The sequence below is a fragment of the Acanthisitta chloris genome, unplaced genomic scaffold, assembly GCF_000695815.1.
Source record: "Acanthisitta chloris isolate BGI_N310 unplaced genomic scaffold, ASM69581v1 scaffold14562, whole genome shotgun sequence".
In the NCBI taxonomy this organism is placed as follows: Eukaryota; Metazoa; Chordata; class Aves; order Passeriformes; family Acanthisittidae; genus Acanthisitta; species Acanthisitta chloris.
In genome coordinates, this window is record NW_008659994.1 from 37,167 (window position 1) to 56,360 (window position 19,194).

The 19,194-nt window shown below is 37.0% G+C and overlaps 1 protein-coding gene across 1 annotated transcript in view; it reads right to left on the minus strand.

Annotated features, from left to right (window-relative positions):
* Positions 1-19,194, minus strand: part of ARHGAP42 (Rho GTPase activating protein 42) — a gene marked incomplete at its 5' end in the record, with an annotated part of 65,664 nt that overhangs the window by 14,613 nt on the left and 31,857 nt on the right. The window contains 9 exons of the mRNA XM_009069638.1: positions 3,525-3,630; positions 4,392-4,450; positions 5,473-5,557; positions 6,218-6,292; positions 8,687-8,749; positions 10,800-10,839; positions 11,665-11,743; positions 12,530-12,639; positions 14,971-15,071. Coding sequence (XP_009067886.1) covers positions 3,525-3,630; positions 4,392-4,450; positions 5,473-5,557; positions 6,218-6,292; positions 8,687-8,749; positions 10,800-10,839; positions 11,665-11,743; positions 12,530-12,639; positions 14,971-15,071 — 718 coding nt within the window. The remainder of the gene's footprint in view (positions 1-3,524; positions 3,631-4,391; positions 4,451-5,472; positions 5,558-6,217; positions 6,293-8,686; positions 8,750-10,799; positions 10,840-11,664; positions 11,744-12,529; positions 12,640-14,970; positions 15,072-19,194) is intronic.

Consider the following 19,194-nt stretch of genomic DNA (forward strand, 5'->3'; position numbering starts at 1 on the left):
CATCACAAATCCTTTCATATAACTGCCAGTGATTTCCCAGTTACAGCTGTCCTATTGCCTTATGTCTGAGGAACATCATGCCAAGTCAAGATTTTATAATTACCTTAATGATTAATTTTAATGAAACTGTTACCAAACAGAGTTAGTTTTTGAGGCATGTGTTCACATTTTCTTCTTCCTTCTCACTGCTATCTGCCACAATTGTCAAGCTGAGCACCTTTAGCCATTTCCTACACAATTAAAATAAGTCTTGTGCCTTTTAAAATTAAGAAACAGTAAAACCTATATATCATTCTCCTCATAGTTGGGACAGGAACATTTTAGTACTCCATTTACATCAAGCAGCAGGAGAAATGTGAGAAAGGGGTTTGTATTGGAGACAGCATGATAACTGCAGGAAAAAAACCATCTATCTTCTTACATGTTTTCTATATTGCTTCATTAAGGTATCTCGGAGCTTTCCAAAATGTTACCCCAGACAGACACATTGGCAGAGATCATTATTTGGAAGCCATATCATGAAAATGACTCCCCTGTTAAAGCACATTTTTAACCAATTATATTAATCCAACTTTCTCTTATGTTTGGCTTAGATGACTAAGGGGCACTTGGGAAGTCCACTAGTATTTTAATGAAAATGGAATGTTGAATTACTCAGCTTTATGTTTGCTAGAAAAACCTCAAGAAAACCCCTTTGCAATGTTACTGTGCTTAGCACTGCACAGTAACTGTAAAGTCTCTTACACAAATATTCTAGTCTTATAAGAGAGAAGGTAGTGTTTGTCTGGTTTTTGAGTTTCCTTGGTTACAAATTTGGTAGCTTGGTTAACAAAAGAAATAGTGAATTTAATAATATTGTAACCAGGAAGGGCTTTGTACAAAGCATTTCAAAGGCACAATTTCTTGCGAAAGAGAAAGAACCCAAGGCTGAAAATGGATCATTTTGATAGCCACTTTCTCCTGACCTAGTCCTATTGTTGCTGGGCTACTGCACAGGCACAGGCCGAAGTAATCATGCATTTTAGGTAGCTGTAGGGCATTCATTGAGGTGCCATTGCTTTCTCCTCAAAATCTCTTTCTTTGATATATCATCATCAAACTTTTGATACTGCCAAATTGCAGACTCCCAACTATCTACCATAGAAAAGTACTGTGTTATTAAATCATAGCAAAGAACGATTCATTCATTAGAGTAGACAGATAATTTGACTAGGTAGGTTTAAAAACAAAATTGAGTTACCTATGTGAAAATAATACTAAACTTCCCATGTTTGCCTAGCTACTGACAGACTATGTGTCCATGAAGTATCACCTCTCTCCAGAGTGCTTTTCAGGATTTGCTAGTTTAGTTTGTTTGTTTTTAGTATGATCTACATCCCACATCATCTAGAACATATTTAATTTTGCACAGTGATACAGAAGTCAAGGTAGTCAGAAACATAATGACCTTATGACTTATACCAAGAGAAAATACACAGAAGTCAAGGTAGGCAGAAACATAATAACCTTATGACTTATACCAAGAGAAAATACTATCCTTGTTTTATAATCCATAGTTAAAGGTATAGCATTTTCACCTAGATATAAAAGCATACATAAAGGAATTGAACAGCTACAAGAAATATAGGGAAAGGATGTACATTTTGAAAGCGGATTTCGAACAAAAGAAGAAAGATGTTGGAATTTTTTTTTTGCATTTTCCCATTTTCATAAAATTGAAAAATCTCCACACAGTGGTAGGAAAAAGATGAGGAAGAAAGATAACTAATGAACTCAAGACTAATTTTGAATTCGGTCTCATTAGAACTGCTAGCAATAACAACAGCTGGCAAATTACATGAGAAATTAGAAGAGGTGAATTGAACACTAGAAAGAAAATTACTGAAAGTATTCAGTAAAGAAACTAAGATTACATTTATCAGAAATGAGAATCACAAGAAAGATGAGATAGGCAAGAGTTAAAGAGAACAATTAAAGAAGGGAATACTAAAGGTATGCTTTTCTTTGGAATTGTATCTGCAATCACAGGGAGAATAAAGAGGCCAGGAAAAGAGGTCAAGAAACTAATGCTTGCCTAATGCTAGTTGTGCCTACAAATAAGTCAGTTCCTACTCTCTAATTTTAAGGGCGTCCAGACCAACAGCTTTTACAAAATTGTTAATCCTTCATTAAATGTTTTCACTTTTTAGAAGGTTATAAAGGAGTAGATGTTGTATTTTTTTAGTTAATCAAACAAATCCATGAGTAAGGAAACTTAGGAAACATTTTTCATCTGGTTTGCTGTGTCACCACATGTATAATGAGACACAGGGCCTGCCTAACCAGTTTTTGCAAGGGAAGCATTCCCAGTGGTTTGCTATCATGTTAGTTCTCCAGTGGCTAATGACATAAAGGGCTAAAAGTAACTTTTTTAGGGCTTAATAATTTCCTGTCAAAGAAATTTTCAAAGTTCTCATTTCTATAAGAGGAAGCAAAACTGCATTAGGCTCCACTGTAGACAGCTTACTGCAGGCTGCGGCTCAAGCTATGATTAAAAGAGCAAAGTAACTGGGATTTAGTGAATGGAATGGAAACAATATGGACTCCTCTCTTATGTCTTCTAGATCTCTGTCAGGTGAGCCTTATCTGAACAGCTGCTCTTTCACTATTCACATTTCCAGATCACTGATCAATGTACTAAAAAGAATATAGCATCCTAAATCAGAAAGAATAATACATACTAAAAAGTATTCAGCAAATACCAGTGAATACTAACCAAAGATTTACAAAAACTTACACAAATAACATTTGATGCAGAAACAGGATAAAATAAAATGCAATAATGGGATATAACCAAAACTACTGATAGAGAGCCACAAGAGAATAAAAACTTGTCTTCTTTTGTCTCACAGCACACACCAAGTGTAATTCAATGAAGACAAAAGGCCATTGGTTAAAAGAAATGCATAATCTTTTCCTCTGACAATTAATTCCCAGAGAAACTGATGAAACAAGGAAGATTCAAAAGCAGGACATTTATACAGATATCATAAATATAAATAATAATACTTCAAACTAGTGTTTTCAAATGATACTACACTTCAGAGTTGTTAGAAAGTAAAAAAAGATCAAGCATGAAGGACAAGTAGTATCACATTAGTATACTCTCATTCCTGAAACAGTGTGGGACTTCAAGACAGATTCAAATCAGCACATTCCATCCACCTTGGCATAGTTTTAGATGTTTAATACATTTAATTAGTGACAAGTCCTGTAGTAATTAATAACATGAATTAAACCATTGACTGAGTTTATTTTATAAACATAGTTGGCCATCTTGATGAGTCACTATGATATTATTTTTTTATTCTGTTTCTATGGTGTGTACTATTCAAAGCACATGGAGAATGGCATTATAGGAATGAAATGCAATTTCAAGTGGCATTGTTTCAACACAGAGAATGGATTAAGCGGCACTGACAAATTTAAAGCAGAAATATTCACATCTTACAATAAAACTAAAGATAAAAACCAGAAATAATTACTTGACCAAGTGTTTAATAAGGATGTCCAGCATCTCTCTGTTCTTCTCTGGTAACTTATGCACAAGTGCATGCACTGCCTCAACTCTGTAGTTCTGATCATCTGACTCTATTAAACAGAAAACAAATTGTGATAAATCAGAACATGTGCTAAGAAGAGACTACAAAAGGCATCAATGCCTGTACACTAACACACACGTGCATTATGAGGAGCCAAACACAATTAGCCTATGAAATGAGGACAATTTGATTATACTTATTACACTCTGAAATCTGTATTTCAAACAACTCACCAAAAGCAATTACCTCTAATACTGGAACCAGCTAAATTAATGGCAATATTGACCTGATGTGTCACTTCAGTGAAATGTAAGATTTTACTCCTTGATATTTAAAATACCTAAAATTCTTAACTGCCTTTTATTATTATCAAGGCAAGATGACATGAGGAAATAACTTCAAATGCTAAACTGAAGTCATTAGAAAAACAATTTCTGCTATCTCTGTATGTAATTAATTACTCTATTTGTGGAAAGGAGATAATTATCACTCCCTCTAATTTCTCAAGGCAAGTTAGGAAAATAAAGGTCCCTTGATGAGAGAGATGAATGTTATAAAAGAATTATCAGACTATATAAAACAAACAAACAGCTAAATCAGGGTTCAAAATTTCATGCAGAATGCAGTCACACAGAACCACTAAAAAGATCAGAACAAACCACTGAACAGCTTCATCGAGTGTGACTTCTCTGTTTTGAGGGCTGGATCACTGAATAATAGACCAAGGAGAAAAGTAAAGATAGTGACTGAAGAGAGTAAGGGTTAGAAACAAAATTACTTTCATGAAAGTGTATTTATCACTTTACTTACTAACAGCAACAATGAAATCTTTATGCAGCTTGAAAGTCATCAGTGGTTCTGAAAGGCACCTGTTTGTAAAAAAGCATATTAAAAGGATATTTTTAAAAGATTCAAAATCTTTTCAGTTTTATGAGTGTGATTATGATAGCCCTCAACATATGCACAATGTCTACCGGGTTTAGGAAACCCAGTTCAGTTATTACTGATTATAAGTAGTATACAACTTAGTCATGTACATAGTCTGAAAATCAACTTGAGTCGAATCTGGTGTCGCTATGCAAGTTAATAAAGGAAATGTTACTGGCACTGACTTCAGCACAGAGACTCGCTGTTTCCTATCTTCCATACTGTAGAATAGGAATAAATACAGCTGCAGACATGACACAGTAAGCTGCAGAAGCAATTGTTTGCCCAAGAAAGACAAAAACATGATGACATTTGGGACTGATACTCTGCTCTGAGAAATCCTAGAAGGGTGATCCCTTGAAAGGCAGACTGTGAGCTGCCTTATGGACACAAACACACAGCTACTGCTAGCTCATCTTCCAATTTCACAAACACAGAATCTACAATGATTTGTGCTTCTGAAGATGTATGATAAATTTATTTAAACAGAGACGGTCTTTTCAATGACATGTACACGAGCATTCCACTTTAAATCCTAGGCATATTTTCCAGAGCAAAAATGGGAGGAATATTTTATTTGTGAAGATACTAACAGTGTAAGATAAAAACCTATGCTTTTGCTGGGATTTTTATTCTGCTTCAACAATCATGTCATGAAACCTCACGGTACACAAGGGATTCACAAACAAAAGACTGAGCGTAACATGCTTTGTGGTTAACATAATGTTTTTTAAATAAAAACATGCAATTAAGTAAATGCTGACAAATTTAGGGCCACATAAGGCAGGACTATCTTAATAAGGTAGAAAGTATTATCACAAATAATCACAGGGATATTAGGCAGGATAACAATATACTCAATTATTACCATGCTAATGGATACAAGAAATGTAATATGATACTAAAAAGCAGAAGACTAATGGGCCAGAAAAGGAATACAGAGATTGTTTAGGTTCGTACTTACCTGAGGTAGTTTTTTAATCCGCTCGTTATTGTTTTATTGTCCCAAAGTTCCATATCAATATCCATATCAGGAGGAGATTTAGGGGCTGGTAGAAATTTGAATTATGATCATGTTATAGTTTGACTAACACACTAACCAGAAAAGCAGCAAAGCAGAAGCTACTAGATTAGCCATTTAGCTCAAGCAATTACTTAGTAGCCAAACTATCAATCAGATCAACTTGAATATTTTAATATCTGTCAAAGTATTAATAAAATAAATTTAGGACTCATATTTAGTAACTGTAAATATTAAATTTATGCACTGTATCAAAGTGTAAAGTAAGCCCAAGTCAACAGAGAATTAGTATTGCATTTGTCTTAGACATGCAAACACAGGCATCAGAGAGCCAAATTAGCAAGAAAAGCGAAAGAATGGAACAACTGTCTATTAAGCTGAGTCATGACATGCTATGGAACTAAGCTTTGGAGAACTTCTGAAACATGCCAAATACATATCAATAAATAGAACTTTAAGCTAAAAAAAGAAATGCATTTTTATTAGCAATTTGCTCATGTATAACATGCAGAAGTGAATACTACTGCACACAAGCAACGAGAGATGAATCACTCATTTTAAGACTGTAAATTCAATTTAGTGGCAGCAAATGCACATACAAAATTGTAAATATTATGACACACTCTTCCAAGCACAGCAGTTAAGGCAAAAGGGACCACACTGACAAAGGTTCATTTCAGATACTTACAAAATATGGTATTCATCAGCTTTTGCACCTTGGAATTTACACCACCTATTCTGTACAGCCCCAAGATTGTAATACCTACATTGGGAAAACAAGCAAATGAAACTAATGAAAATAAGGTTATTTCAATATACGCTGATGCATCCTTGGTGTATGTTTTCAAAACACCTAAGTGTATTTATGGAAAACAGCACCATTACATTATTGAGTACTGCCTTACCCTGAAATCTCTTCTGGGATATTAACAAATGCATTCCACTGAATCCACACCACACTATACACTAAGCATAATTTTACATTAACAGAACCCTTCTGTACAGAAATGACCCTGTCAAAAAGGGCAGGAAGGATAACCCTGGTAACTATAGGCCTGTTAGCCTCACTTCTGTACCCGGTAAGATCATGGAAAAGATTATCCTGGGAGGTATCTAAAAACTCCCAATGGATAATGCAGACATTGGACACAGCCAGAACAGCTTCATGCAGGTAAAGTCCTACCTGTCAAACCTTATTTCCTTTAATGACAAGGTAACCCACCTAGATGATCACAGGAAGCCAGTTGATGTAATCTTTTTAGATTTCAGTAAAGTTTTCAATACTGTCTCTCACAAGTTCCTTATGGATAAAATGTCCTGCATAAAACTGGACAAACACCCTGGGCGATGGGTGAGCATAGACACAGAGGGTTATGGTGAATGGCATTACATCAGCTGGCAACCAGTCACCAGTGCGTTCTGCAGGGCTCCATCTTAGACCCAGTGCTCTTCAATAACTTCAGAAATGACATGGATGCAGGACTTGAAGGACTATCAGGTAAATTTGCAGATAATACAAAATCGGGAGGAGCTGTTGACTCCCGTGAAGGCAGAGGCGCCTTGCAGAGAGACCTAGGGAAATCAGAGAGCTGGGACATTACCATCCACATGAAGTTTGACAAGGGCAAGCACCAGATTCTGCACAACAGAGTAAGTCAACAGTGTGCCCTGGCAGCCAGGAAACTGTCACAGCACCAAGCTTGACAGAATTCAAGAGGTGTTTGGATAATGCTTTCAGGCACATGATGTGATTATGGGAGATTTCCAATGCAGGGCCAGGAGTTGGACTAGATGATCCTCATGGGTCCCTTCCAACCCTGATTATTCTGTGGTTCTGTGATTCATATTAGCAAACAAAAAGGTGATGGCTAGGAAAAGTGAAAAACAACACCCAAAAGCAGTCTTTAAATACATTACACATCAACAGGTTTATATTACCTAGACATCAGTGGAGTTACTATACATCTATGTTTGCTCAGATCATCATCCTTTCCAATTAAGATGTGATTAACATTTATAGGAGAAATGACTGTACATATTGTAATATGAAAATAAAAAACATATACTGTATATTGCAACATATCAGTTGAGAATTTATGCTACCCATACGTTATCCATAAATTACAATGGTTGGGTTTCTTTTAATAGCAGAGATAATAATAATAAATAATATTTAAAGAGTGACATTCATAATACAGTATTTGAGTATTTCAGTGATACTGTTTTTAACTGCCTTTTAAAATCAGCAGGATTTAAATGTCTTGCACTCTCCTCACTTCAAGGCTTAGCATTTAAAAATTGTCTACTTTTCCTTTGAAACTGACATTCCAAAGTCTGATCTCACTAAGGTAACTTAGGTGTATTGTTTTGAAATCCTCTTCTTACCAACCCCACACCCCCCTGCCAAAAAATGCAAGCTGAGTCAGCAGTGATTCAAAGTATACATAACACTGTTGGCTAAGAAACTGACTTTATGTTGAGCTCAAAGTTGCACAGAAAGACCACATTTGGATTAGAAGAGAGCTGCACACTGACAATACCTCATTTTATGGGAAATGATACAGGCATACCTCTCCATTTGGAAGGGGCTAATATAAAACTTATTGTGAGTTGTAAAATATCATCTCATCAGCAGAGAGATTATTATTTCCTTTTTGTGCATTCCCACTATCAAAAATAAGTTGCTAAATCTTTAAAAAAATGAATAAACCAGGTGCAAAATGAGTGAATGATAGGAGTTATGGTCTGCAAAAAAAAGATGCACCAGCAGAGTACTGCTGCCACTTTTGGGTCTTCAAGTTTCACGTCTGAAGCGAAAGTTGGGAGCTGAGACTCCCTACAGTTTTATCACAAAAAACCATAATTCAGTGCACACAAATTAAAGACTCAAGGTGTGTGCAACTGTGTATAAAGCTGTCTAATCAACAAAAAAAATTGGAGAAAATGTTTTAAAAACCCACTTAAATAATATGTTAAGAACTGTTGTTGGAACTTGAGGCAACAATTCTGAGCATAAAGCACATAGATAAAATATGAAAAGTCCAAACCAAATGATAAACACACTCCAAAGCACAGCTGCAAAACATGTAGGAATAATTGAAGTAATATTTCAGAAAAAGAAAACATAATAATATATAATTTGTGATTAAATACACACCTCTTGTTTCTACAGCATGAATACATTTCCTCACAAAGTTGAAACCTGCTTCATTTAAGAACACTATAAAAAAAAGAAAACAGATAATTACTTTCTAACTTCAATACACAAAATCTCCATGTTTAGCTAGATTCACATTAGTCAAGGGCTGATACACATTTATCCATGAGATTATGAGACTCATTTTGTAATAGTATTTCCATAGATATATCCTGAGCATCCAAAATCCAACTTTCTAGTAATTAGTGCATCATCAGAAGCTTAGTATTCTTCTGTCTTTCTCAGAAATCAGTAGCCCCTCTAAGCATACAGCTGAAAGCTTGTTGCTTTGAAAGAAGATTACTGTACTCCCCTCTCATGAGAAAAATGCTTTTAAGAGTTCAGGACTTACATTATGAGCAGAATACATTCATTGGTTTTAATTCAATGACATTCTTTGTTCCTTGCACATGCACAAAACTGCTCATAAAATAGTAACATAGGAAAACAATCTTTGCTATTGACTTTCATTACTAAGTTTATTTTGAGTGAATGTATTTCTTGTTAATTCTGTGTCTTCAATGCCCACTGCTCTATCTAATAAAGAAGACCTTAAACAACCATATTTATCACCGTTAAAATAAACACTTTCATATAAAAAAACAGATGTGGTGTCTTAAATTCCACATTCTCAGAGTCTCAAATACACCTTCTATGAAGATATATGTCGAAATCTGACATATTTCTCCCTCTGAGACACATATGCATTTAAATTATTTTTACATATTTGTGTTAATATGATATTAATAACAAATGTTATACAGTGTTAATATAATTATGCACACAAATCTCATCATATCTATAAATACACTCATTTTGTTAGTCAATGTATGTCTCATAGGCACATTTACACCTAAAACTAATAATCTGTGATTGGCTAAGGCCAATTGTATGAGGTTCAACAAGGCAAAATGCCAGGTCCTGTACTTGGGTCACAACAACCCCATGCAGCACTACAGGCTGGGGGAAGAGTGGCTGGAAAGATGCCTGATGGAAAAGTACCTGGAGGTGTTGGTCAACAGTGGCTGAACATGAACCAGCAGTGTGCTCAGGTGGCCAGGAAGGCCAATGGCATCCTGACTTGTAGCAGAAACAGTGTGGCCAGCAGGACCAGGGAAGTGACTGCTCCCCTGTACTTGGTTCTGCTGAAGCTTGACTTTGAATCCTGTGTTCAGTTTTGGGTCCCTACTGACAGGAGAGACACTGAGGTGCTGGAGTGTGTCCAGAGAAAGGCAACAGAGCTGAGGAAGGGTCTGGAGCACAAGTCCTTTGAGGAGTGGCTGAGGGAGCTGGGGGTGCTTAGCCTGGAGAAAGAGAGGCTCAGGGGAACATTACCACTTTCTACAACTCCCTGAAAGGAGGTTGTAGTCAGGTAGGGGTTGGTCTCTTCTCCCAGGCAACCAGCAGTAGGGCAAGAGGGCACAGACTCAAGCTCTGCCAGGGAAGGTTTAGGTTGGATATTAGGAAGAGATTTTTTACAGAGGGGGTCATCAGGCATTGGAATGGGCTGCCTGGGGAGGTGGTGGATTCCCCATCCCTGGAGGTTTTCAAGATGAGACTGGATGTGGCACTTAGTGCCATGGTCTAGTAACAATGGTAGAGTTGGACTCAATGACCTTTGAGGTCTCTTCCAACTCGGTTGATTCTATGATTCTATGACTCCATATGAGGATATCATTTCAACACACTGGAATGTAGGTGTACAGACTACTGATAGAAACTTCTTAAAAATTTTAAAGATATTGTAGCTTTGGAGGCAATCAATTTTTTTATCCAATAGGAACACAAAAGTTGAAGGTTGTCTCACAGTTTAGATAACTTAGGATATGGTTTTGTGTAACCCAATCATTTAATCCAACAAAGTTATTTCACAGCAATAGAAAGAAACCATAAAATATGCTCTAGGATGACCCTGCTTAAGCAGGGAGGTTGTACCAGATGACCCACTGTGGTCCTTCCCAACCTGATCAGTTCTGTGAATAATTAATATCTCTCTCCCACACATATATCAAGAAGCCGAGACACTACGGAAATCTATCAATATTTGGCAACTCAACATAAATAAAGAGCTTACTTTCTTCCTTCTTGCTTATAATGGCTGGCAGGGTGTAGATCTGTGAACAAAAACACAAACAACAACAATGCAACAAGGCAATGTTTATGCTTTAAATTCTTTAGTGCCAGGTTTGTTGGTAGTTGCAACATGCTGTGCATTAGGTTGCTACTAGGGAAATGTCACCCTTGTCTTTCACCTTTTCTTGACTCTTACTGCCCCATAGCCCCTTGCTTACCATAGGCAACTAATGCATTAGAAGTCAGATTTGCAGAGACCAAATGGGTTACATTTCAATACAGCCAGTTATCTAATTTCTGTACTGGTTCAGTCAAGCAAGCAGCATGCAAAAACACTCATCCATAACATAAAACTGACCAACCATTTTCTTCCCCTCAGATACATATCTGACATCATCCTCATTTAGTGACTACTTTAAGAGCAAACAAACAGTAGGAAGAAAACTCAGACAAGCCTCCCTCTCATAGCTTTCAACATGTTTTTTTTTCTCTCTGCAGTGCCTTTTGAGATGGTGCTAATTGTTTACTCTATTACCCTGCCTAAAGGATGTTCACTCTTTACCACTGCAGTAACTACCACTTCACATATGTTACCTGAACCATGAAACCTAATAGACAATATGCTATCATATTACTTAAACATTAAATATTCTAACATAACATAATAATATACAAATGTAGGCTTAAATTAATAGTTCTACTTTTCTACTTTGTACCCATCTTCCCTGTGTACTTGCAACAGTGTCTCACAAAGAAAAGAATGTATTTGATGGTGTTACAGCAGAGTATCTGAAATGTATACTAGCTTCTTTCTTTAATCTGTATGTCATGAAACTGTTGAAAGAAAAGACAAAAAATATTCTTACGGGTTCCTTTCCATCCATAGCTTCAAGCCAAAGTTTTCGGTTGGATTCTGAAAAAGCTTGCAGTGTGATGATTCCAGGTCTGTCAAAAACATACACAATCACTGAAGTTATTATTTTTCTCAAACAGTATGCAAAACCAGAATCCAAATGCATACTGACATTAAGGGAATACATAAAAGAGAGACAGAAGTTAGACGAAGTTGATAGCTTCTGACATAACACAGTAATTTTGAGCTAGATATAGACCAGGTCTGTTTTCTAAAAGTTTGGTAAAAATAATGAAATATTTTTAAGAGAAGAACTATAAGAGTCATTCTGTATATCATATTTTAAGAGAAAAAAATAATTCAATATTTCTCTTTATTCCCAAGCTTGGGAAAAATACTTCTACAAAGCACTGTGTCCGTATACTTTAAATACAAGAAAGCTATTTTCATCTATCTGATATAATTGTAATATCCAGGAGTAAGTGGAAAAATAATTGTAGATGCAATTTTTGGGAAAGAAATACAATGTGCTATCATACATTTCTGAAAGAAATTGAGAATTGTACAGATTATGCTTATTAATTAGTATTTATAAAAATATTCATTATCTGTTTCTAAAAGAGGGTATTCAGTTTTGCTATAGGTTCTGTAAGAATCCATTTTGTATCTGTGTGCCAAACATAATGTAGTTAAGACAACACATAAGCAATGCATGAATTCTGTTAGCAAACCAGGTTTGAACAAAGCACTAGCTCTTGAAAGCCTAGTTTGTCTGCATATAAAGATAGTGGTAAATATGTGTTCCTACTACAGGAACAATTATTATATACTGGTTGCAACTATTTTCAAATTGTTAACACAACAAAACCAATTCAAACCTCTCAAATACTTCAATATCGAAACAGAAACGTTTGTCAATCGAATCTGTCTTTCTCCTGATGCAAGATTTTAGCTTGAACATTTCTGGTGAGCTTGTGACAAGGCCATTCTACAAAACAAAACAAAATGGAATTAGCACAGGCAATATGCTTATATACCTTGGCTTCACATCTTAAATTTAACTGTATGAACAGTCCAAAGAACATGTCTTAAGACAGGGATTAAAATTATTTAGGAACATATAAAGTATTTTTTTCCATATATAAAGTAAGACTACGTGTAGTTAATAGCTTTATGTCACGTATTTGTTATTTAATCATTAAATTTCAGAAAATTCCCTAAATTCTAAACTTATGAACATCTGCATATATAAGATGATTACATGTTAGGATGAAAATCATGTAATTCTGCCAACTCTCACACACAGATAAAAATATTTTTGAGGAATAAAGATGACTAACTCCTAATTCTGGCCACCATCACTGTGAGACCTATCTATAATGCTGCAAGGTTGACACAGTTAGGGATTCTGAGGAATGGGAGGAAGCAACTATCACTTCTGTCTTCAAGAAGAGCAAGGAGAAGGTTATAGAATCATAGAACAATTTAGGCTGGAAAAGTCCACCAATAAACCATGTCCTAAGCATCACATCTACATGTCTTTTGAAGACCTTCAGGGCTGGTGATTTAATCACTTCCCTGGGCAGCCTTTTCCAGTGCTCGATAACCCATTTTAGTGAAGAAAGGTTTCCTAATATTGGGCCAGTCTGTGTCACCTTTATTCCTGGGAAGGTGATAAAGTGAATAATCACAGAAAGCAATTCCAAACTTATTAGAGACAGAAAGGTGACTGGAAGTAGTCAGCTTGATTTAATGAAGGGAAAATCATGCGGGATCAACTCAATAGCTCTCTACAATGTGCTGAATGGCTCAGTCTATGATGGAAGAACAATGAATATTGTTTATCTCAACTTTAGCCAAGCTTTTGACACTGCATCCTACTATAGCAGGATGTTTTCTACTACATCCTCATAGACAAGTGCAGGTAAAATACAGGCTAGATGGTGAGGTGGACTGAAAACTAGCTGAACTGCTGAGCTCACAGCAGAAGCCTACCTGCAGCCAGTCACTAGTGGTATGCCAAGGGGTCAATAATGGGGCCAGCACTGATCATCATGAATAGGAATAAGCGCAGGCACCAGGACAGGCTGAGACTGACAGGACAGAAAGCAGCTTGGCAGAAAAGGACTTGCAGGTTCTGGTGGGGAACAAGTTGATCATGAGCCAGCAATGTGACCTTGCTGCAGAGAAGGTCACCAGCCTCCTGGGCTGCATTAGGCAGAACATAGCCAGCAAGTGGAGGACGATGATCCTAATCTTCTGTTCAGCACTGGTGAGACACATCTTGAGTACTGTGTCCAGTGCTGGGCTCCCCAGTACAAGAGAGACAATGATGTACTAGAGCAAGTCCAACTAAGGACTACAAAGGTGATCAGGACTTGGAATACAACTACCTACAAGGAGGCTCTAGTGAAGTGGGGGTTGGTCTCTTCTGCCATATCTCAAGTAAAAGGACAAGAGGGAACCACCAGGAGAGGTTCAGATTAGGTAAAAAAAAAAAAAAATCACTGAAAAAGTGGTTAGGCATTGAAATAAGTTGCCCAGGGAGGGGGTGGAGTCACCATCTCTGGAAGTATTCAAGAGGCATCTGGATATGGCTCTTGGGAATATGGTTCAGGGGTGATTATGGTGGAGCTACATTGACAGCTGGACTAGATGACCTTGAAGGTCTCTTCCAACCTTAATTCTGACTTATCATGAGGAAAGGCTGAGAGAGCTGGGACTTTTCAGCCTGTAGAAGAGGGAATCATATCAGTGATTTATCTACAAATACCTGATGGGAGGGAGTAAAGAAGACTGAGTCAGATTCTTCTCAGCGGTGCCTAGTGAAAGGGCAAGAGGCAACAGGCACAAACTGAAATATAAGTAACTCCATCTGAACTTAAGAAAAAGCTTTTTTATGGTGGTCAAACACTGAGTCAAGGATGCTCAAAGAGGGCTCCCTCCTTGGAGATATCTAAAACCTGATTGGACATAGGCCTCACTAACCTGCTCTGGTTGACCCTGCATTAAGTTTAAACTAGAGATGTCCCGAGTCCCCTTCCAAATGTCATCCATTCTATGATTCTGTGCAAATGTGATTGATTTCCTATGCATTTGCAATGACCATGTTAGAGAAGCTATTTATTATGTGGTTTATATATGTTTTAAAATCAATATTACTTAAATATTTACCTATGCTATGTAAGACATGCACTACTTCATCTAGGAAAAGCCTTATGCTGTGTTAACATTTTTTTCTTCTAACAGTTCTTGAATGCTTAATATAAAAGATGGAATATACAGCTTATATGGGTTTTCATGTACATATGCAACTCACCACTTTTCCACCAGATTTTGTTTCAGCTATACTCATGGTAAATGTTTTTGTTCCTTTGTCATAAGTGCAGTAATGTTTCACCCATGTAAATCCAAGAGGTCCTAGAGTAAAGAAAGATAGTATTAAAGGTAATTCTTTTAGCATTTTATTACTATTTTAGTTGAGAGTTAGAGTAGAAAAATTAAATGTAGCAGCATCCATGTGTAGCCTACAAAATCTAAAACTCCCTTCATTTTTTAATTTGAATATGCAGCTTGATAAGTTTGCCCAACAAAGTTCCAGCAGACTGATTTTCTTCGGCAACTGGATGGGTAACTGCATTTTAATAGGGTAAACAGGCAAGAAACAGTAAAGAACAGAACTTCAGGATTTTTCTGCCTAGGACATACAGTTGAAGATTCTATCAACTTGATTGAAACACAATTCAGTATCGCATCCTTTCTCTGAGGGAAACTTTGAAGTCTGGTATTATACAGAAAACTGGATGAAGTCGTAAAATCAGAGTGAATTCTCCTTTTCTTTCAGAGTTTTTGTTGAAGGTAACAAACGCTTTTCACAGTATCATAGGAAGGCTATTCTTCTACCTGTTACCCTATGGGAGAGAGTAAAATGGCATTGGCTCAGAGACAGATTTAACCTTAGGTAGTTTGGACACTGACACGTCATTTCCTTATATAAAAGAAAGCAAAGGAGCTGCACATTCTAAAACAACACTGGTTTAGAAATGAGAGATAAAATGCTGGGTGGCAGAGGTGGTGCCTTTAGCAAGAAACATCGGCCTTTTATGCCTTGAAGGGGGTCCTGCTGGGGAAGAGTAGCTGCAACAGTGGCACACAACTGACTGCGTCCACAAACTGACAGCTACAAACACAATACCAAAGTACACTGTATTTAGGGATTCACTTGTCTTCCATTTAGATAGCCATAAGCAAAATCTACAACAACCCCCAAGGAAGTAGATGTGTGCTTTATCCTGGAGAGCTCACACCACACTACTTAATCCTACTGCAAAGAATAGGATCTCTGATGCAGAAGATGTTTTTACTCCTGGATTACTCAGAGCTTTGTTCAGGCAATGCTGTGAACCTTTAGTGAATCTAAACACAAAACCCTCTTGAGTTTAAGCTCAATGGTATTTTAAACTTGGCTCACTAATGCAGCCTAGATACAGGCATTTATACGTGTTCCTTGCTGTGAGGACATGAAGTAAATCCTCCCTACCATTTCTGGAATTCTCTCCACACCCTAGAAGTACAGTTAAGATGTCCCACATTTTTCTGGGTGGGAAAAAAGCTTACTAAAGCATAGAGAACAACACAAGCTCCCAGATTCTTACCGATACATGTGGAGGGGTGGTGCACTTCAGAGGACAGGATAAATCAGGTTTTTGCAGTGTGACTGCTCCCCCTTGGGCCAGAACATTATGGCTATTCCTGCACTGGTTAAGAAACACTGCTGGCAGCATTCACAGTGACTATGTAACACGTAGTAACTTGGAAAAATCTTCATTTTTGAGAATAAGAAATTTAGCACGGAGGGTGGGGTATTCTGTGCAACACTGTCTCAGTGGCAGGGTACAGCCCCACTTATTTTACTACCATTGACACTGTTTCTGCATTCTCAGCTGCAGAGACCAAACACACTGGCTGTGTGAAGAGCTAACAAGAAGGAAAAGCATTTCTTTCCTCTTGGACAGCATTATGGAGGTGTTAAAGCAAAATAGGCAGGTAGGTAGGTAAGTAGGTAGATAGACAGATAGATAGATACATACATACATACATGCATATATACATACATAGATACATAGAAGCAGCATTATAACTGCTGTATAAATTCTGGATAGGAAAGGACTAGATGACACTTTTGAACCCACATGTGATTTTCCAATTTCAAACACAGCTACTCATGGGAGAAACATGATATTAACTTTTTCAAACTACAGTATATATGGACTTTAATTCTTTTTTAACTGAAAGAGCTCTCACTTAAAAATACATATTTTAAGGGGTTTTTGTTTGTGCTTTTTTGCTAAATGTAAAGAGCTAAATAAAAATGGAAGGTGTTGAAAACAAATCGAGTAGTTTTACTATAGATACAATGGTTTTGCCTTCTAAATGGGACCATATGAGAGACTGCATCAGTCATGTATGTTGGATGTCTGGCAATCCAGAAATATAGATGTGGAAATTTACAGTTTGTTACGTTCACTCCAAGAAAACTCTCCTATTGCCTGTGTTTTGTAGGAAACTAATGCCACGAATTGAAAAGTCAACTGGTTATGTACCCTCAGAAGTTAGTTGTTTGTTCCTGTATTTTAAGGTATTTTCACTTAGTGGAAGAAAATCTGCAACTATGCTGAATCAGTTTTTCCTCTGATGGTAATCCATTACCTCTTTTAGAATATATAAGAAGGACGAGCACTCTCAAAGCTGTTTTAGATGAGTTTAGAAGTCAGCTTCTTTTAATTAAAAAATTGTAGCCAGACGTGTATGTTGCAACTTTTAGTTTGTTACTCCCCACCATACATTTGAATGAAAACGATTTACGGCCTAGTGCCATTTTTTTTTCCCAAAATCTGTATTTACCACCATGCATATCATTAATAAATACATATAAAGCATTTACTATCAAAAATAGCACACATTAATTGCCCTCAATTTGCCAAGAGAGTATAGAATCACAGCTGTACAAAAGTAAACTTGTAGGACAAGAAAATATACAACTAGTACCTTCACCATTGACACGGCGGTTACAGTCCCTGTTACTCTTACTCTAGAATAAACTAATCAACAAATTTCTTTTCAGTAAGAGGATGTCAAGTTGGCCTCTCACTGTCTAATGAAGCACAGCATGTGCCCACTGCTTTGCTCCTTTTCTCCCTCCCCCATTAGCAGGGCTCAGTGTAATTTCCACTTAACACAGGTTTCTTTTATGATTATTACTCAATTAAGACATAGTGTCTTCTTAAAACTTTCATTGCTACTGAGGGTAAAAGCAGCTGAGGCTAACTATGATAAGCATGAAGGCTTCCTTCTTTTAGCTTACATATGGAATAAGGATTAATTTCATATCTTTTCTGGAAAATCAAATATCTGTAACTCCATATATACACTTTAACATACATTCAATAAGTTTCTCTTTAGTTAACATTTAAGAGGGGAGCAGTGAATAAGGTAGCTTCAAAACTTAGGTCAAGTGGTGTTAAGTCTGACACGGAAATTCTATATCTAGATGCTTTCTACTTATTTTTAGATTGAGACATGAGGTGCAAAGCTGTATTTACTAATTTTTGCATGAAGGTCAAACTTGCACAAGGATGTGCACACTGTATCAGAGTACTATTATATACTTTTCCAGTGTCTGTCTGATTCCACAGCAAATAGAAAAATGACTAAATATATAATCTCACTATCCAAGCGATAAAAATTATTTTACTGGGGTTTTTTCACGGCTCTGCCTAACACAGCTAGCTTGGCTCGGTTTTCTGTACTGGTTAGAGTGTAGAACAGTGGCAGCTGATACTTCAGGTGATGGATACTTTTCAATTCTCTCATGTGACTTTTCACATATTTCCTGCTTCTGTTTTCATTCATAACATAGTTTAGTCAGGCTCTTTCAAGTACTTCCAGACACTTAATGACAACTTAGTTCTATTCCCTGATTTAGTTCATGACTTTCATTCTCATGTCTCATGAAGTTAATAAAACTTAGGTACGGATATGCAGCTATTTTGACAAGTGGACAGACTATATTTAGATGACTTTCATTAAGTGCAGGTTCATTTAATCTTAAGGTGGCTGTGTCAGTGGAGATCCCTTCTACAAGGTGGAAGTTGCTCTTGATGCCTGAATTGCAGGCCCTGTCAGGCAGAGAAAGTACAGGAGACAGGAGGGTTTGGGAGGCAGCACCAAAGCAGAATGCTGGGAGATTGCAGCAAGGCACAGGGCAGCCAGACAGAGCAGAGCTTGCTACCAATCAGCCACTGGGGCAGCCAACAGCAGGGACCTTCCCACAAGGACCCAGAGGGCAGGAGCTGAGTTGCTTACAAGTGTTTGGACCACCATTCCATCTGACCGTAGCTACTGAGTGTTTTTTGAAAAGTCAAACACTTATTTTTCTTTTGAACCTCTCAATTATTTGGAAAGCAACCATAGCATAAGTTTGCAGCCATTCAAACACAGAGCTGTTGTCTTGTCCTGCTAACTAAACCATTTCCTCATTCTT